At 32.5% G+C, this 17,327-nt stretch overlaps 1 protein-coding gene across 1 annotated transcript; it reads left to right on the forward strand.

Annotated features, from left to right (window-relative positions):
* Positions 1 to 3,480: 3,480 nt before the first annotated feature.
* LOC139899504 (regulatory-associated protein of TOR 1-like) lies at positions 3,481 to 16,758 on the forward strand. Its single transcript, XM_071882341.1, has 24 exons — positions 3,481 to 3,617; positions 3,720 to 4,316; positions 6,231 to 6,333; positions 6,435 to 6,517; positions 6,605 to 6,763; positions 6,873 to 6,989; positions 7,076 to 7,236; positions 7,722 to 7,876; positions 7,970 to 8,114; positions 8,197 to 8,275; positions 8,369 to 8,470; positions 8,561 to 8,644; positions 8,749 to 8,859; positions 9,271 to 9,627; positions 9,711 to 9,894; positions 9,981 to 10,562; positions 11,124 to 11,453; positions 11,544 to 11,667; positions 14,368 to 14,492; positions 14,584 to 14,729; positions 14,883 to 14,984; positions 15,171 to 15,256; positions 15,503 to 15,605; positions 16,053 to 16,758. Exons 2-24 carry the CDS (start codon positions 3,873 to 3,875, stop codon positions 16,389 to 16,391), a joined length of 4,221 nt encoding a protein of 1,406 aa, XP_071738442.1. The 5' UTR covers positions 3,481 to 3,617; positions 3,720 to 3,872; the 3' UTR covers positions 16,392 to 16,758.
* The last annotated feature ends 569 nt before the right edge of the window (positions 16,759 to 17,327 follow it).

Consider the following 17,327-nt stretch of genomic DNA (forward strand, 5'->3'; position numbering starts at 1 on the left):
TATTTACAAGCTTGTATAAAAAGGTCGTTCGAATTGAATATCGAAATACAATATGATAATTTTCAAAATCATAATTACAATTAAAATTACCAATTGGAGTTAAAAAAAAATCTGAATCAACTTTACATTTAATCGATCATCACTACTTTTTATGATAGTTTACTCTAAAAATAAAAAAAATACAACATACTCAACGAAATTTGCAAATAACTTTTTTGTTTGAACTAAAAATTTCAATCCACTTGATTATTATGTTATGGATAATTTTGAATGATTATACTATTTAATAATAATTATCAATCATGTTTATAACATTGTCTACTTCAAATTACAACAAGAAAAATGTGTTTAAGACTTCTTCCATGTCCTTTTTGTATAGAAAATATTTACAATTCATATAAAATTAAGTTTTTTTTTTTTTTTTTTTTTTTTTTTGCAAAAGTTCTCAAATTTTAATCTTGTATAGGATAAATATTATTGGTGGTCACGGAATGTTTGAAAACAACTATAAAGTTATCTTGTTAGACTACGTACATCATAGTATGAGACGAATTACTAGCTCTCTCGGGTAGTTCGAACATACCTTATACCTCTTACCTTTTATAAGTTATGTTTTTGGTATATATTTTGCATTTATATTTTTTATATGTTTATATTTTTTATATATTTTTTTCTTTGGAGTATTTACTATTAATATATTTATATTCAATTACGTACATCATAGTTATGTTTTTATTATATTTTATGAATATTATGTTAAAATATAAATATGTGGTCCTTACTCGAATTTGACACAAATGAGTGACATTTTAGGTTATTGAGGGTCAAAGAGTGACACTGCCACGTCACAGGCATATTACACTTTTTGGCCAAAAAGTGTACAATCTACCTGTGACGTCACAGGCAGGGTTAAAAATGGTCTAATGGATGAACACTACATCTACAGCATGTCTTTCATACGTAAAATATGTCTTAAAGTAAAAAATGAATGAAACTTAACGATGTGTGTCACAAGTGGAGAGTCATTATGTCTTCAATCACGGTGGATAAGTGGGAGCACGATTATGATTGTTAATTGACATTGTTTGTGAATTAACATAATTTTCATTTGTTACTATCTGACTAGCCGTCTAATTAAAACTTGAATTTCAATTAATGATATTTTTTAAAACAATATTTTCTATTATAATTGATAAAAACTTTAAAACATGCAATTGAACATGATAAAATATGACATAATTGAAATAATAAATAAATATAAATATACTTAATCTCGTCACAAGACGGGTACAAAATACGTCAATTAAATATACAAATACAATATTGTGATGTTATATAAAATAAACTTAATTTAATTATAACATAATTGAATAATTATATACCATTATTTTTATTTACAAATTATGCCTAATTATTCTCATAATATTTTTATACAAATACACAAATTAAATATACAAATAATAATAATGCCTCATTATTTTTAAATTTAAATACTATATTTTTAATAATATACTAACTCAATTATATTATTTAAATTCGTTTTCTAATTTTTTTTAGAACAACAATTTTATAACCAAACATGGCCACCTAGCGAGCAACTAGGGAAAAGCCGAAAAAACAACCAACATACAACGTCAAAAAGCCAACAAGAAAAAAATAAATTACAATGGCTTTATAAACCACTCATTCGTTTTCAATTTATTATCTAATATAAATATAAATATAAGGAATAACACATGTTTGCTAAACGAGAAAAGGGTTTGCAGCGCGTTGCCGCGGGCGCCCTTTTTATGTGCGGTAATGTATTTTCATGAAGTGTTTGTTGTGTGTATAATCTTAGCGACGATTGTGCTTGGAAGTGGCAAGTTGCATCGTTAGAGTTTGATAACGCCTTGTGGTACTTTGCATTATATGATCGTAAACATTTATTGTTGTAATTTACGTACTTGACAAGTTGATATTTGATGAAATAAAAATTAAAATATAAACGAAAAAAAAATGTTGAGGAGAGAAATAAAAAAATTAGAAGTGGTAAAGGTACGATGACAAACAAGAAAATAGGAGGAAAAGTTGAAATATCAAAAATATAAAGGGTGAAATTGAAGTTTTTATACAAAAGACAAAATAAAAGTGTGAAGAGATTAAAACTTGATTCTTCAACGTTTCTCACAAATGTAATATGCCAAACCACTAAACTAACTAAACATTTATGTAATTAATAAAACCTTCAAAAATTCTAATTTTTGAAAAGATAAAAGGACACAAATGACCATGATATTGTTCACGATAACATGTTTTTTTTAGCGGCGATATCGACATCGAATGCTTTCAACATTTTAGTATACATTACTAACGTAAATGCCAATTGCTAAAATAAAATGCCAATTAATGCCAATTACTAAATAATGTTTTTTTTAGTATAAGGATAAATAATATTCATTAATAATGTTAAAAATTACTTTAGTAATTGTCATTTGATTTTATTAAATTCTCATTGCTCCACATTGTTGTTTATAATTTATAAATTGCAAATATAAATTTAAACTCAAAACATTATTAGATAATGAAGTCATAAATAGATATACATTTTCACTTTTCTCTTACAATGCAAAATTTCAAAAATACAAAAGCAAGTTGTTAAATTTCTAAAGTAAGGTAAAAATATATTTTGGTCTTTCAATTATTATTTACAAGCTTGTATAAAAAGGTCGTTCGAATTGAATATCGAAATACAATATGATAATTTTCAAAATCATAATTACAATTAAAATTACCAATTGGAGTTAAAAAAAAATCTAAATCAACTTTACATTTAATCGATCATCACTACTTTTTATGATAGTTTACTCTAAAAATAAAAAAAATACAACATACTCAACGAAATTTGCAAATAACTTTTTTGTTTGAACTAAAAATTTCAATCCACTTGATTATTATGTTATGAATAATTTTGAATGACTATACTATTTAATAATAATTATCAATCATGTTTATAACATTGTCTACTTCAAATTACAATAAGAAAAATGTGTTTAAGACTTCTTCCATGTCCTTTTTGTATAGAAAATATTTACAATTCATATAAAATTAAGTTATTTTTTTTTTTTGCAAAAGTTCTCGAATTTTAATCTTGTATAGGATATAGGATAAATATTATTGGTGGTCACGAAATGTTTGAAAACAACTATAAAGTTATCTTGTTAGACTACGTACATCATAGTATGAGACGAATTACTAGCTCTCTCGGGTAGTTCGAACATACCTTATACCTCTTACCTTTTATAAGTTATGTTTTTGGTATATATTTTGCATTTATATTTTTTATATATTTATATTTTTTTATATATATTTTTTTTGGAGTATTTACTATTAATATATTTAATTTAATACTTAATATTTATATTTATATTTATATTTATATTTATATTTATATTTATATTTATATTATATTTACTAATTAAACCCATAAAAAAATCCACCATTTCTTTCACACCTTCTCCTCTCTCTTCGGTTCAGCCGCACTACTGTATGTACATGCGCCTCCATACAACATCAACATCATCAACATCATCATCATCGTCATCATCAACATCAGCTCCTACTTCTTCTGAATTAGGGTTTTCTACTCTATCTCTCTCTTAGGGTTTCGATTTCAATTTACATACAATCGCTTCGTATAGGTATATTAATTATATATATATTTATGTATGTATATCTAGGGTGTCAGAACGAAGCTGGATGATAAATAATTATCTTTTCACAGCAGAATCTTCATGTGCCGCTGGTTTAGCGGCTTCGTTGATTAAGTTTTATCGATTTCATTATTATACCTAAAACCTAGGGTTCAAATTGTTTGTTTGATCTGAAATTGAATGGCATTGGGTGATTTGATGGAGTCTAGGTTTTCACAATCACAGTCTTCATTCGTTACTGCGGTTTCTAATCATCACTATCCGAATAATTCGCAGTATGTAAATGTTGTTACTCAAGATGTACTTGTGAATGATAATAGAGATAGAGATAGTTATAGAGATAGAGATTCATCTAATGAATCAGTAGTTGGTGTGCAAAGTAGTAATAATAACAGAGATAGAGATAGGGATAAGGATAGAGAAGATTCTGAAACTGTTGCCAGTACTACTAGTTATGCAGTTGGAAATGGAAATGGGGTAGTTAATGGGATTGCAGCTACAAGTATGGCTTATTTGCCCCAAAATATTGTTTTGTCTGAGCTAAGACATGATGCATTTGAAGCTTGTACTCCTTCTGGGCCTGCTGAAAGTGGGTTGGTTTCGAAATGGCGGCCTAAGGACCGGGTAAATTCTTGTTTTCTATTCATTTACTTTGCAGCTTATGTAGTTATGAGATAATGTGCTAGTTAACTTGATTTATTATTTATTTGTATTGATCCTGTTAGTTTACAACTGAATATTGATTGGATGAGTAGGGTAACCTGGAAATTTGTATGCTGTCAACGTAGTCACTATTATTATGCCTAGACCTTAGGCAAGTTCATTTTGTTACTTGGTGTCAATATTGTAGTGATGATAACTCTGGAGGTTATTACTGCAATGTTGAAGTTATTAGTTGCAATCATAGAAAGTTTATTCTTTTGAACGCACAAAGGTTGTAAAGATTACTCTTTTGTTATCCGTAAATCGTTCTGAGTACTGTTAAGAATAGAATATATGCTTAGTGAAGCTATGCATTTTAAACAATTAATTATGTTTTTCTTCGTGGCTAGTAGTTGTTAAGCTTTCTAGAGTATACCTAAATTTGATTTTACTTGGATAACTCTTGACTTGTAATTGCATGACATTCTGTGAATCCATGTTGTTGGTTCCAGTAGGGACTTTATGACTGCCCTAAGAAAGTTCTATGGAAATTGACAACACTATGTTTGTATTGTAGTTATATGTATTAGTCTTGTCAGTCAACTGTATCTGATTAAAAAAGAAGGATTTTTGTGTAGTATTTCAATGATGGGAGTGAACTGATGTAATTGATCTGTGATGCCAAACAGGTTTTGCATTGTGTGGGAATGTGATTAATTGAATTAATCGTTAACTGATGATAAAGCAATTACTAATTAGTGTGAAATTCAATAAAGACGTATTTATGCATTTTCTTTTACTGGTTGCCGAGGGTAATTGTCAACTTATATGTTTTGTTTTTTCTTCTTTTTTATTGTTTTAATCGTGGCACTACTTGAAGTCTTGTTAGATGGCATTGCTTGAAAAAAAGTTTTTGTCAATGATATCTAGTTGCATGACGTGAAATTTTATAAATATAGAAGCTTGGGTTATGAAGAACACATTGGGATCTAGATTATTGCAATTAAGTTATGCTGAAATGGTAGTACATGAAGTGACATTTGTATGTAAGTGTTGGAAGCGACTATTTGGCATAAACATCATTTTTCGTTGTGATGCTCTTATGCATTGTGGAAAAGATTATTATCAGTTGCTAAAGAGGAAGAAGATAATAAGTTTCTGGTGATAGAAAAGTGAATGGCTGCAATAATGATTAAGCATCTTTGTATATAGTTTAGTATTTTTAAAGTTTAAACTAATGATTTATATGTGAACTTAAGATTTAGAGTAAAAGATATTGGCTTGGGTGTTTCTAGGTTTCTGAAAGTAACTTTGCAGTTGTTACACCATATTTTTCTGCAGTTAATAATTCAATATTTTATAAACAATTGGTCCATATTGCTTAGTGTTTGTCTTTTGTTATGCTGGCATTCTTTATTTGCTATTATAAACTTAGTATACTTAGTATATAGACATGCAAAATACGTACATTATGATATTTAGAAATTGAGAATACAAAGGCATACGCTAATAAGTGAAAATTGAGAATATATAGGCAGATCCTTTTAAGGTTTAAATGTCTATAGGATTGTATAGTTTTTACGTATCTGTCTGCATGCTGTGATGTGGCACAAGTACAAATTTGTTTTTGTTCACACATTTATGTTGAAAGTGAGGTTCTAGAATGTGATATGTTTGTAAAATCGTAGGACATTGTGCAGATATTTTAATAAAGAAGGAATGTTGTTTTTGAATTATTTATCAACTATCAAAGCCTTGCTGACTAATGTTAATGCTATGATTATATCATTATGAATCTAATTAGAAGTTTCTAGGATAATTTTTTCATGAAGGAGCGGTGTATTCTTTATTACATTTACATATCTAGTTTATTTAAAGATTCTTTTTGATCTGCAGATGAAGACAGGATGTGTTGCACTTGTTCTATGTTTAAATATCAGCGTGGACCCACCTGATGTTATTAAGATTTCACCTTGTGCCAGAATGGAGTGCTGGATAGGTATAGTTTTGATGTTTACGTTTCTTTTTGTTTGTCTTAAATGTGTATTCATCATTTTAGTTCTATTTACCAAACATCAATTTAAATCTATTTGGTATCAGATCCGTTCTCCATGGCTCCGCAAAAAGCACTTGAAACAATTGGTAAAACGTTGAGTTTTCAATACGAGAGGTGGCAACCAAAGGTGAGAGAGTTGCTTAACTACAAAGTTGATTGTTTAACAGTCGTAAGTTTCCATACAAATGTTATTTGAACTTGAACTCTTCAACAGGCCAAATACAAGATTCAGTTAGATCCTACTGTTGAAGAAGTGAAGAAACTTTGTAATACATGTCGCAAATATGCCAAATCTGAAAGGGTTTTATTTCATTACAACGGTCATGGCGTACCTAAGCCAACTGCGAATGGAGAAATTTGGTTTTTCAACAGGGTAATATATTATATTGTTCTTTACTTATTGAAGGGCTGAAGCCTCATTATGCATTTTAAAAAATTAGTTTTGACCGACTAATATTGGTTGTTCTTGTCGCATGTTGTAGAGTTACACACAGTATATTCCGTTGCCTATTAGTGAGCTTGACTCGTGGTTGAAGACCCCCTCAATATATGTTTTTGACTGCTCTGCTGCAGGGATGATTGTCAATGCCTTTATAGAGGTATCTTAAATCTGCTAATAAATAAATAGTAAATAAATAGTTATTATATATTAACATGAGGCTAATAATTACTTTATAATTTCCAGCTTCAGGATTGGACTCCTTCAAGTTCTTCTGGAAGTACATCACGAGACTGTATCTTACTTGCAGCTTGTGAAGCACACGAAACCCTGCCACAAAGTCACGAGTTTCCTGCTGACGTGTTTACTTCCTGCCTTACAACACCCATCAAGATCGCATTGAGATGGTGAGTTTTCTTTCAAGTTACCCTTTACCAGTTTATATATTAATAACTTTAAAGGTGACAGCACATCACTTGTGGCAGAAGGTGTGGCTGGGTAATGGGTCTGAATGGTTTTGGATTAAATTTTGTATTTTTGGCATGGGTGGAATCGGACCAGGTTGACCATTACCCAGACATTTTTGTCCCATAATTGCATATCTCGTATAAACAAATATAGTGGTAAAGTATTATCACAATTTACAAATGTTATGCAGTTTCAGTAGTAATCTAATTCTTTTGAGTTATATATTTAGGAAATCTTATGCATTATAAGTCCACTTTGTGTGAGTTTTAACCTGTTTTGCCTATTTGTTTTATCATCTGCTTTGCCTGTTAAAGATAAAACATAACTCGAATTATGTGGGTTGAAATTGCCACCTGAAACTAAGTAACAGTTATATCAAAATCAACTTTGTTGCTTGCTAATCTGTTTTTATACAACTCACCAGGTTCTGTACTCGTTCATTACTACACGAGTCACTTGATTATTCGCTCATAGACAGAATCCCTGGTCGTCAAACTGACCGTAAGACCCTTCTTGGTGAACTGAACTGGATTTTTACCGCAATTACAGATACAATTGCTTGGAACGTTCTTCCACATGGTATTAATTTCTATACCATTGTTATTAAGCCTTAAGCTTTTTATTTTAATGATTGATGACAGAATTAAATACTCTATTTAATTCTTTTTGCAGATTTATTTCAAAGATTATTCAGGCAAGATCTGTTGGTTGCTAGTTTGTTTCGGAACTTTTTACTTGCAGAGAGAATTATGCGTTCTGCGAATTGTTCACCTGTATCTTATCCAATGTTGCCTTCAACTCATCAACACCATATGTGGTAGGCACACGAACATTTTTTGTGTTATAATCCTTGACTATTATAATAGTTGTTTGACATCCTATCATAATGTGCACTGCAGGGATGCATGGGACATGGCCGCTGAAATCTGTCTTTCTCAGCTTCCAACATTGCTTGAGGATCCTAATGCGGAATTCCAGGTTTATGATTCACATAATCAAATTGGTTTTGTATGAATTTAACCAAACTTTTGTTTAGTAATCAATGTTGTTGTTTTTTTATTACCATTACAGCCAAGTCCTTTTTTCACGGAACAATTGACTGCATTTGAGGTGTGGCTCGATCATGGGTCTGAATTTAAGAAACCACCTGAACAGTTGCCTATTGTTCTCCAGGTATGTGTAATGTTGTTTTCGTAGTGTTTACTTATGTTTCTCGGATTTGTCTAAGCAAGTGTTGGCTATTTAAAATGTCTTGTGGTTCAGGTTCTACTCAGTCAATGCCATAGGTTTCGTGCTCTTGTGCTTCTTGGAAGATTTCTTGATATGGGTCAATGGGCTGTTGATCTGGTAGGTTTATCATCGATATGTAACATGCTTCTTATCATCGATATATCATATATATTATATTAATTGATTTTATCTTATAATGACAACTTATTCTTTTGTTGCAGGCCTTATCAGTTGGAATATTTCCATATGTTCTGAAGCTATTGCAAACCACTACACCCGAGCTTCGACAAATTCTCGTGTTTATCTGGACAAAGATCCTAGCACTTGATAAGGTATGTTACCAAACCCTTATGTGTTCATTGACTGCTATGTGCATGCTTTCTAGCATCAAAGTTCTTAAGTTTACAGATGACTAGTGGTACATGATTGTTGGGTAGGGTAGATTATGGGTGAAAATGTGTTCTGGTTAAATGAGTTATTTTTTGTGTGGGTTTCCTGGGTTGGGCCCATTGAAACTTTGTCTTTAAATAGCAAAACTTATATTACTTCATTATTAATATAATATTTGAACTGGATCCTTTAGATTTTATGCATTGAAAGTACACTTCGGGTTAGTTTTAGCTTTTTGGTAGCTACTGGGACATTAAACACTACTCTGAACGATAGCCATGAACCTGGCTTTTTTTCCCCCTATATAATATGAATATGATGACCCCTACTGATGTCATTGTTTTGTGTGTCAGTCATGCCAGGTGGATCTGGTGAAGGATGGTGGCCATACATATTTCATAAGATTTTTAGATAGTGTGGAAGCATATCCTGAACAACGCGCCATGGCTGCATTCGTTTTGACAGTCATTGTTGATGGACACCGAAAGGGTCAAGAAGCCTGTATTGAGGCTAACCTTATTCATGTTTGTCTGAAACATCTTCAAGGCGGTGCAGCTCTGAATGACACACAAACCGAGCCACTTTTTCTACAGTGGCTATGTCTTTGTCTAGGAAAGCTATGGGAAGATTTCACAGAAGCACAAATAATAGGCCTGCAGGCGAACGCTTCAACTGTTTTTTCACTTCTCTTATCTGAGCCCCAACCCGAGGTTTTTGTTACACTATCTTTTAGTATCTGATGGTGGATTCTGCATTTGATACTTTTTCTGACAATTGTAACACGTGTTTTCAGGTAAGGGCTTCTGCTGTTTTTGCGTTGGGCACTTTACTTGATGTTGGATTTGACTCATCTAGAGATGTTGGAGATGATGAACGTGATGATGATGAAAAAGTTGGGGCTGAAATTGGTATTGTTAAAAGCCTTTTAACTGTTGTTTCAGATGGAAGCCCGTTGGTCAGGGCTGAGCTGGCCGTAGGTATGTTCCCCATATATCAATGGTTTATGCTTCGTCTTATAAACATTTGTCTTGCATGCAATTAAGCCACTTTCTAATTTTGACAGCTCTTGCACGGTTTGCATTTGGACACAACAGACATTTAAAATCTATCGCTGCTGCATATTGGAAACCACAGTCTAACTCTGTGTTGAGTTCTCTGCCTTTTACAGTTAGGAGTTCAGTTAGTGGCTATACTACTCCTAATCAGTATTCACAAATTGGTCCTTTGTCAAGAGTTGGTGGCGACAGCCAATCAGCACCAAGAGATGGGCGGGTTTCTTCAAGCAGCCCACTTGCTACATCTGGAATAATGCACGGTTCTCCACTTTCGGATGATTCGTCGCAGCACTCGGATCCTGGTGTGCTTAATGACTGCGTTACAAATGGTGTAGTTAACCAGACAAAACCACGGCAATTAGACAATGCATTGTATTCACAATGTGTTTCCGCCATGTGTACACTAGCGAAGGATCCGTCACCCCGCATTTCGGGTCTGGGTCGACGGGTTCTTTCCATTATCGGGATTGAACAAGTGGTGACAAAGTCTGCCAAATCCACCACTGGTGTACGGGTGGGAGAATCCTCAACTGCTGTCAATAGTCTTGCTGGATTAGCTCGGTCATCTTCTTGGTTTGATATGAATGGAGGTACCTTTTTTTTTTTTTTTTTTGATTTGTATTGCTCATTTGCTTAACATAGGGTTCTTTACTTGCATCAACTCAGAAGATAACTTTGATTATAATCTCTGGATATGTTTGGACGTGTCAGTTATATGTATATTATCAGAATCGGATCGTTAGTATGATAATTCACCCTATAGAATATTTCTGCTGTTTGAAGTCGTAATAATCTAGTAGCCAGATATTTGAGTGATTGATAAATTTTGTTCAAGTTAAAAAAAGTAACAGATGGAATGACTGTAAAGAACCTTTTTGTGAAAAAAAATGGACAACATGTGAGTTGAATGTAATGGTCTTATAAAGTAGAGGTTAAAAGAAGGGATTAATAAGTAATTTTGTTTTACCCTTAAGACCTCTATTCATCCAAGCATTAAAAACTTATTATTACCATATGAAGTGGTAGTAATTAGATACTCTGGACACCTCTTGCAGTATGTGTAATACCAGATTATAGCATCACCAAATCATCTTATTGCGTGTTACCCCCTTCACTATTCTTTTTAATCTGAAATTATTAAAATATTACAGGTCATCCGCTGAGTACATTTAGAACTCCTCCTGTTAGTCCCCCAAGGCCAAGTTACTTGACGGGATTAGGAGGGATGCGAAGGGTCTGTTCTCTCGAGTTCAGACCAAATCTGTTGGATTCAGGTCTAGCGGACCCCATTTTAGGCTCCCCAGCAGTTCCAGGTTCATCAGAACGGAGTTTTCTTCCTCAGTCAACCATTTATAACTGGAGTTGTAGCCATTTCTCAAAACCGCTTCTTACTGGAGCTGATGGAACCGAAGAAATCCAAGCTAGACGTGAAGAACGTGAAAAATTTGCTCTTGAACACATCACCAAGTGCCAACATTCTTGTACGTTAAGAACTTAAGATACCGATTATGATATTAGTTAACATCATTTTTCATTTGACTGATCAATTACTGCCTCCTTTACATTTTCAGCTGGTAGCAATCTTCATAATCCAATTGCTCGATGGGATACAAAGTTTGAGACTGGTGCTAAAACAGCTTTGCTGCAACCTTTCTCTCCAATTGTGGTTGCTGCGGACGAGGGTGAATGCATCAGGTATGCTGCCCTTATCTTCCATCTGTTTCTCACATATGGATTGCTTTATATCTTTGGAATTTTTTCTGCTTAAGATAAATGATTGAATTGTCACATGATTTCTTTTTATCCAAAACTTTTTTCCTTGTTGGGATCTATGATGTTTTGTATTTAAAGTGTTTTATGACCATGGTTTTATGCAATCGAACTATACTGGAACTGAAATATGTTTTACATATATGTGCTTTATTCATTTATTCATGGGATGATGCGGTGGTGCCCCATGAATTGTGTATGATTCATGTCTGGTTTTTTTTGGCATATTCATAAATTAATAATTTGCAAATTAAAAGGCAGGTGGCGAAATTAGACGATGGTCATGTAACAAAGGATACCTAAAATTTTGAAGATTAAATTATGAAAACCTATTTTGAGAAGATTTCTTGATCTTTAATGACATATATTGTCTCTCGGATTTGTGTCATCATCTTATTGTGTGAAGGTTATTCTGGTGAAAGCTTTGGTTTAAGCTTAATAAATAGATACAGCTTGAATGTTAACTAATGAACCTTATATGGATGTGTGAAGTTTATTGTGGGAGTGGTATTTAAAGTTTGGTTTTAAGTTCAATAATTAGATATAGGTTGAATGTTAACCAATGAACCTTATAGTATGAAATATTTTTTGGGAGTGGTATCTAAGTTTATTATAGTTACTCTGTTTAAATACATTAGTACTTATTAAAGTTGGAGTGTATATGACACATGCCCCATCTTTACCATGATTCTGAACATGTAAGCTATAGTTATAGTTATACAAAATAAACCATATATGAATATGTATAAATATCTTGCTCATGTATTTAAAATACCTTGTATAATATCAACGCATGAAAAGGAAATCAACTGAAATCATGGGATAGATAACACATGTATGGAATACACTAATTTTTCTTTCAGAAATTTTTATCCACTACAACTTGTTCGAACATGAATAAAATTCGGGTAACTTTGACTTTCTTAGTTATCGTATTTCTTATTAATGGTACAAAATTTATATGGTATTTTAACAGTTGTGCTATGTTTAAAGTTTATATTTTGTATAAAGTATAAAATATATATGTATATATGTGTATATGTATATATCTATATGTATATATCTATATGTATGTATATATCTATATGTATGTATGTATATATGTATTTATGTATGTATGTATATATATATATATATATATATATATATATATATATATATACACACATACATATATATACATACATACATACATATATATAGGGATATTTGTAAACCATATTAATGATTTTAACATACCTTGTAGGAATAATGAGTAACAAAGGACTCGAAATTGAAATTTGTTTAATGCTCATGCCTACATTTAAATAATCTAGGTTTTAATGACGCTCGCGATTCTATAATTTAGCATCTAGATATCTTCTAAGAGTTGCTAATGTTTTCTATTCTTTGATGATGTCTTTTCCATGATGTCAATCTTTTGTTTCATGGTTGCTAAAGACACCACATGTGTTAAAATGGTCAAGTTAGAACGGTTAATATGCATTTCTACTTGTATTTGGTCTATACTAAATTTCAAAGTCACAAGGGTAAAAAAAGTTTCCTTTGTAAAAGAAAATAGCCGTTTTGTGCTTCTTAGAACTGAGAATGGGCACAATGGCCTAATCACTACAAAACATAACGAGGTGAAACACTTTTATATGGCCCTTGGAAGTGGAGTATTCGATGCATGCTTATATCCTATTAAGATGATGATATTATATAAGGAATGCATTACTTGCATAAGTATTCGCTCGTGGTTAATTTGGTCATACATATGTTTTGATACATTTAATTATATACGTATGCCTTCCGTCCCAACATTATTGTCCACAATTCTTTTTAAATTATTCCAAAACATTGTCTACTTTCAAAAGTAGATATAACTTTACTAATGTCTTTATTTTTCTCTAATTTAATCACTAAATCTTGCAAGCTTCCAAGTTAGTTCGTATATTACATAATTTGAATATGTAAAATTGGCATTTTGTTACTCAACAACTGCTATAAATGTACGTTTTTTACATTTCATTTTCATTGTTTGTGGACAATAAATGTCGGAACGAAGGAAGTATATTGGACAAGCCCTTTACGTATTGTTACTGTCTCACTATACTTTTACCATATTCTTTTTATGGGCCAATCATTACTGATTTAATTTAGGTATCGGCCCATAAAGTGTGCAATTAAGAGCCTATTAATATTCACTTTACTGGATTAAATTCTTATTTAATTGGGTTCATTATTGGCATACTTATCTTCCTATTATCACTGCCTGCGGTTAACCTTTTTATCCGATGTGGGCTCTTAACTTGTAAGCTACATAATTAGAAATGCATTTAATTTTAACCGCGTTCAAGTTTCTGAGGGTTTGGGACGGAAATATCATTTGAAAAGAATCCTCATCGATCTCCGAATCTTCGGCGATGATGTTTTTACATCTACTGGCTTACCATTTTAAGGTATTCAGTCTTTTACACTGTCCGAATGTTGATTTGCGATCTGCATTTACATGTTTCTATCTATATCCGTCTCTGAGTGGAATGTGTTTTGTTGATTTGGATTGTAAAATGTCATGGACTGCTATCTTCAACTTCAATTTACTCTTCACTGACATTAACTGATGAATTGGTCGTTGTTTTATAGAATATGGAATTACGAAGAAGCAACATTGCTTAACAGTTTTAGTAACCATGAGTATCCTGACAAAGGGATATCAAAACTGTGCATGATAAATGAGCTTGATGACAGCTTACTGCTTGTTGCTTCAAGTAAGTTTACCATTTCTAGCTTCATGTTTACTAATATATTAATTTTCATTGTTTTTTTCATATATTTAATCGTTTCCGTTCAATAATGCAGGCGATGGGAGTGTTCGCATATGGAAAGATTACACATCTAGGGGTAAACAAAAACTTGTAACTGCATTCTCCTCTATTCATGGTCATAGACCTGGTGTTAGAAGTGTGAGTGCTGTTGTTGATTGGCAGCAGCAGTCTGGCTATATGGTATGACCTCTTAAATCATCAATTTGACCAGATAAATTGGGACTATTATCCCGGATAATATAGGTTTTATAACAATATCAGTAATTAATAAAACTTATAAAATTGTGTTGGTTTTGATAATCAATCTTGGACCTTTGTTTTTTATGATTGCAGTATGCATCTGGTGAAATATCATCGACCATGGTGTGGGATCTGGATAAAGAGCAACTTCTGAGTTCTATTCATTTAGCATCAGATTGCAGCGTTTCAACATTGGTAGATCCGTTAATGTTTTGTAATTTTGGCCAATATTGATAATTATTGTTATGTCTACCAGTAGAGGAAATAGTAGGCTGATATTATCTTATTGGTTTTTTATTAGTTATATATGTTGCTTGGTGTGTAAATTGTATGCTGTTGGAAAATCATCGGCATGGCTAATTATTTGTGTGCTGGTTTCAGGCCGCTTCTCAAGTTCATGTTGGCCAATATGCAGCTGGCTTTGTAGACGGTTCTGTCAGATTGTATGATATTCGAACACCTGATGGGTAAGCACTTCAAGATATTTAATGAAGTTAATTCATATTATGTGAACTTCAAGAATTAAAAAATCATTAAATCTATTTTGTTGGTGCATTTACTTTGTTGGCTTATGAACACATTTTAAACAATGTGACAATACCAAATGAATCCAATACTATGGTGGCCATTGTTAAAAAGATGCATATTTACGAAAATATCTGATGGGTTGTCTGATTCAATCTTGGTTTTAATGGTCATTTTGCTTGTCCCAGGCTTGTTTGTGTTACGCGACCGCACACTCGTAGAGTAGAAAGAGTTGGTGGTATTGAACGGGTTGTGGGAATCGGTTTTCAACCTGGACTAGATCCAGCAAAGGTATGAGAGCATCCTTCAACTCTTCTTTTTGTTGGTTATATATGGCTGAAATGGTTCTTTGATGGTAGGATGGGTTGATTTTGGTTATTCTGTAACGGGTCAAATGAGTAAAATAAGATAGTATAGGTTAAAGGGAAGTAGGTCAAGTGTTTATACAGGTTGAAAGTCACCCAAAATGTATTTTGTAATTCGTAAAATCTCTCTCAAATTCATTTTTGACAAGATCAAGTTATTATTGAAATTTGAAATAATACATTATTTTTTAATCATATTTGACAAGATCAAGCAACCCAACCTGCTTCAATCTATACTGAAGCTGTTTGATCCAATTCTGAAGTGACCCAAATTAACCCACTTGACCTAATCTTGATTTGCCATATCTATTTTTTTGATCTTATAAAATTTAACCCACTTGACCTAACCTTGTGGCACTGGGTTGTGTTTCAGATTGTGAGTGCATCTCAAGCAGGAGACATACAATTCCTTGATATCAGAAATCAAAGAGATGCATACTTAACCATCGACGCCCACCGTGGCTCATTGACGGCTCTAGCCATTCACAGGCATGCACCACTTATAGCCAGCGGTTCAGCCAAACAACTCATCAAAGTCTTCAATCTTGAAGGTGAACAACTTGGCACCATTCGATACTCTCCAACATTCATGGCTCAAAAAATAGGATCTGTAAGCTGTCTAGCCTTCCACCCATACCAAATATTACTAGCAGCCGGTGCAGCCGATGCGTGTGTTTCCATCTATGCTGACGAAATCTCGCCACCTAGATAAATCAAACAGTATGGCTTGTACTCCCCTTTTGAGGCCCGAGTTTAGTACATGAAAAATAGAAAAAAATGGGTTCGTGGGGAGTAAAATATGCATTCGTCAAGCCTCTTGGGTAAAAAAAAAAAGAAGGCTGCTCGTGAGAGGTTATAAAGTGAAGTATATTTGATGGAGGCTTCAGCAGCAAATAATATGATATGATGATGATATGATACATAGGTGGGTATAAATTGTGTAAATATTTCATCTTCTTTGGTTTAGTGTGTTTTATTATTCCCCCTTTACAGTCCTGTTCTCTAATTTGTAAAAAAATGCCCTTTCCCCCTCTTTAAAAATCTTTGCATTTACTTATAATTGAAATTCCTTGTGATTATGGTGAAGTTTTTGAGTTTGTTTTCGTATTATTTCCAATGGATGAACAAATTCAACATTATGAATTAGCGTGCTTCTTGTTTTTAACTTTTACAGGCTTTTAGTAAGTTAATATTGATGATTTTCCGCTCCTCATTTGTTACTGCAAAAATTAGTAGATGTCTTTGAATCACTTAAATTTAGTACCTGAAAAAGACTGCCTTGGATGATTGAATGATACCACTTCTCTTGTTCAATAATGATAAAGTGCGTGAGTTGGGTAACATAGTTAAAATGATTTTGGGTGAAAAAGTAAAGCTTTCTTTGGCCACATACGAATATACGATCCTTCATATCAAAGTGCTTGAGAAAACTTGCTCATAAATCATGGTAGTATCCGAGTTTATTAACATGTACGAATCATACTACTTACGGAGTAACTAAAAACATTTTAATGCTAATCGTATTCTTCATTTTTTGCAACCAAGCGTACTTGCCCCTGAAGTCCAGTCCCTGGTGAACCATTCGTTCTCACGTTTCTAACAACATTAAGATCTTCAAATAGTCTATATGAAGGAATGTGTGTGCTCA

Source organism: Rutidosis leptorrhynchoides, chromosome 3 (assembly GCF_046630445.1).
Source record: "Rutidosis leptorrhynchoides isolate AG116_Rl617_1_P2 chromosome 3, CSIRO_AGI_Rlap_v1, whole genome shotgun sequence".
Lineage (NCBI taxonomy): Eukaryota > Viridiplantae > Streptophyta > Magnoliopsida > Asterales > Asteraceae > Rutidosis > Rutidosis leptorrhynchoides.

Bases quoted from the DNA above. Each gene is read 5' to 3' on its own strand.
- LOC139899504 (XM_071882341.1), top strand. From the start codon at position 3,873: ATGGCATTGGGTGATTTGATGGAGTCTAGGTTTTCACAATCACAGTCT. The intron at 6,334-6,434 runs GTATAGTTTTGA...ATTTGGTATCAG, and splicing joins CAGAATGGAGTGCTGGATAG to ATCCGTTCTCCATGGCTCCG. The intron at 10,563-11,123 runs GTACCTTTTTTT...AAAATATTACAG, and splicing joins TTGGTTTGATATGAATGGAG to GTCATCCGCTGAGTACATTT.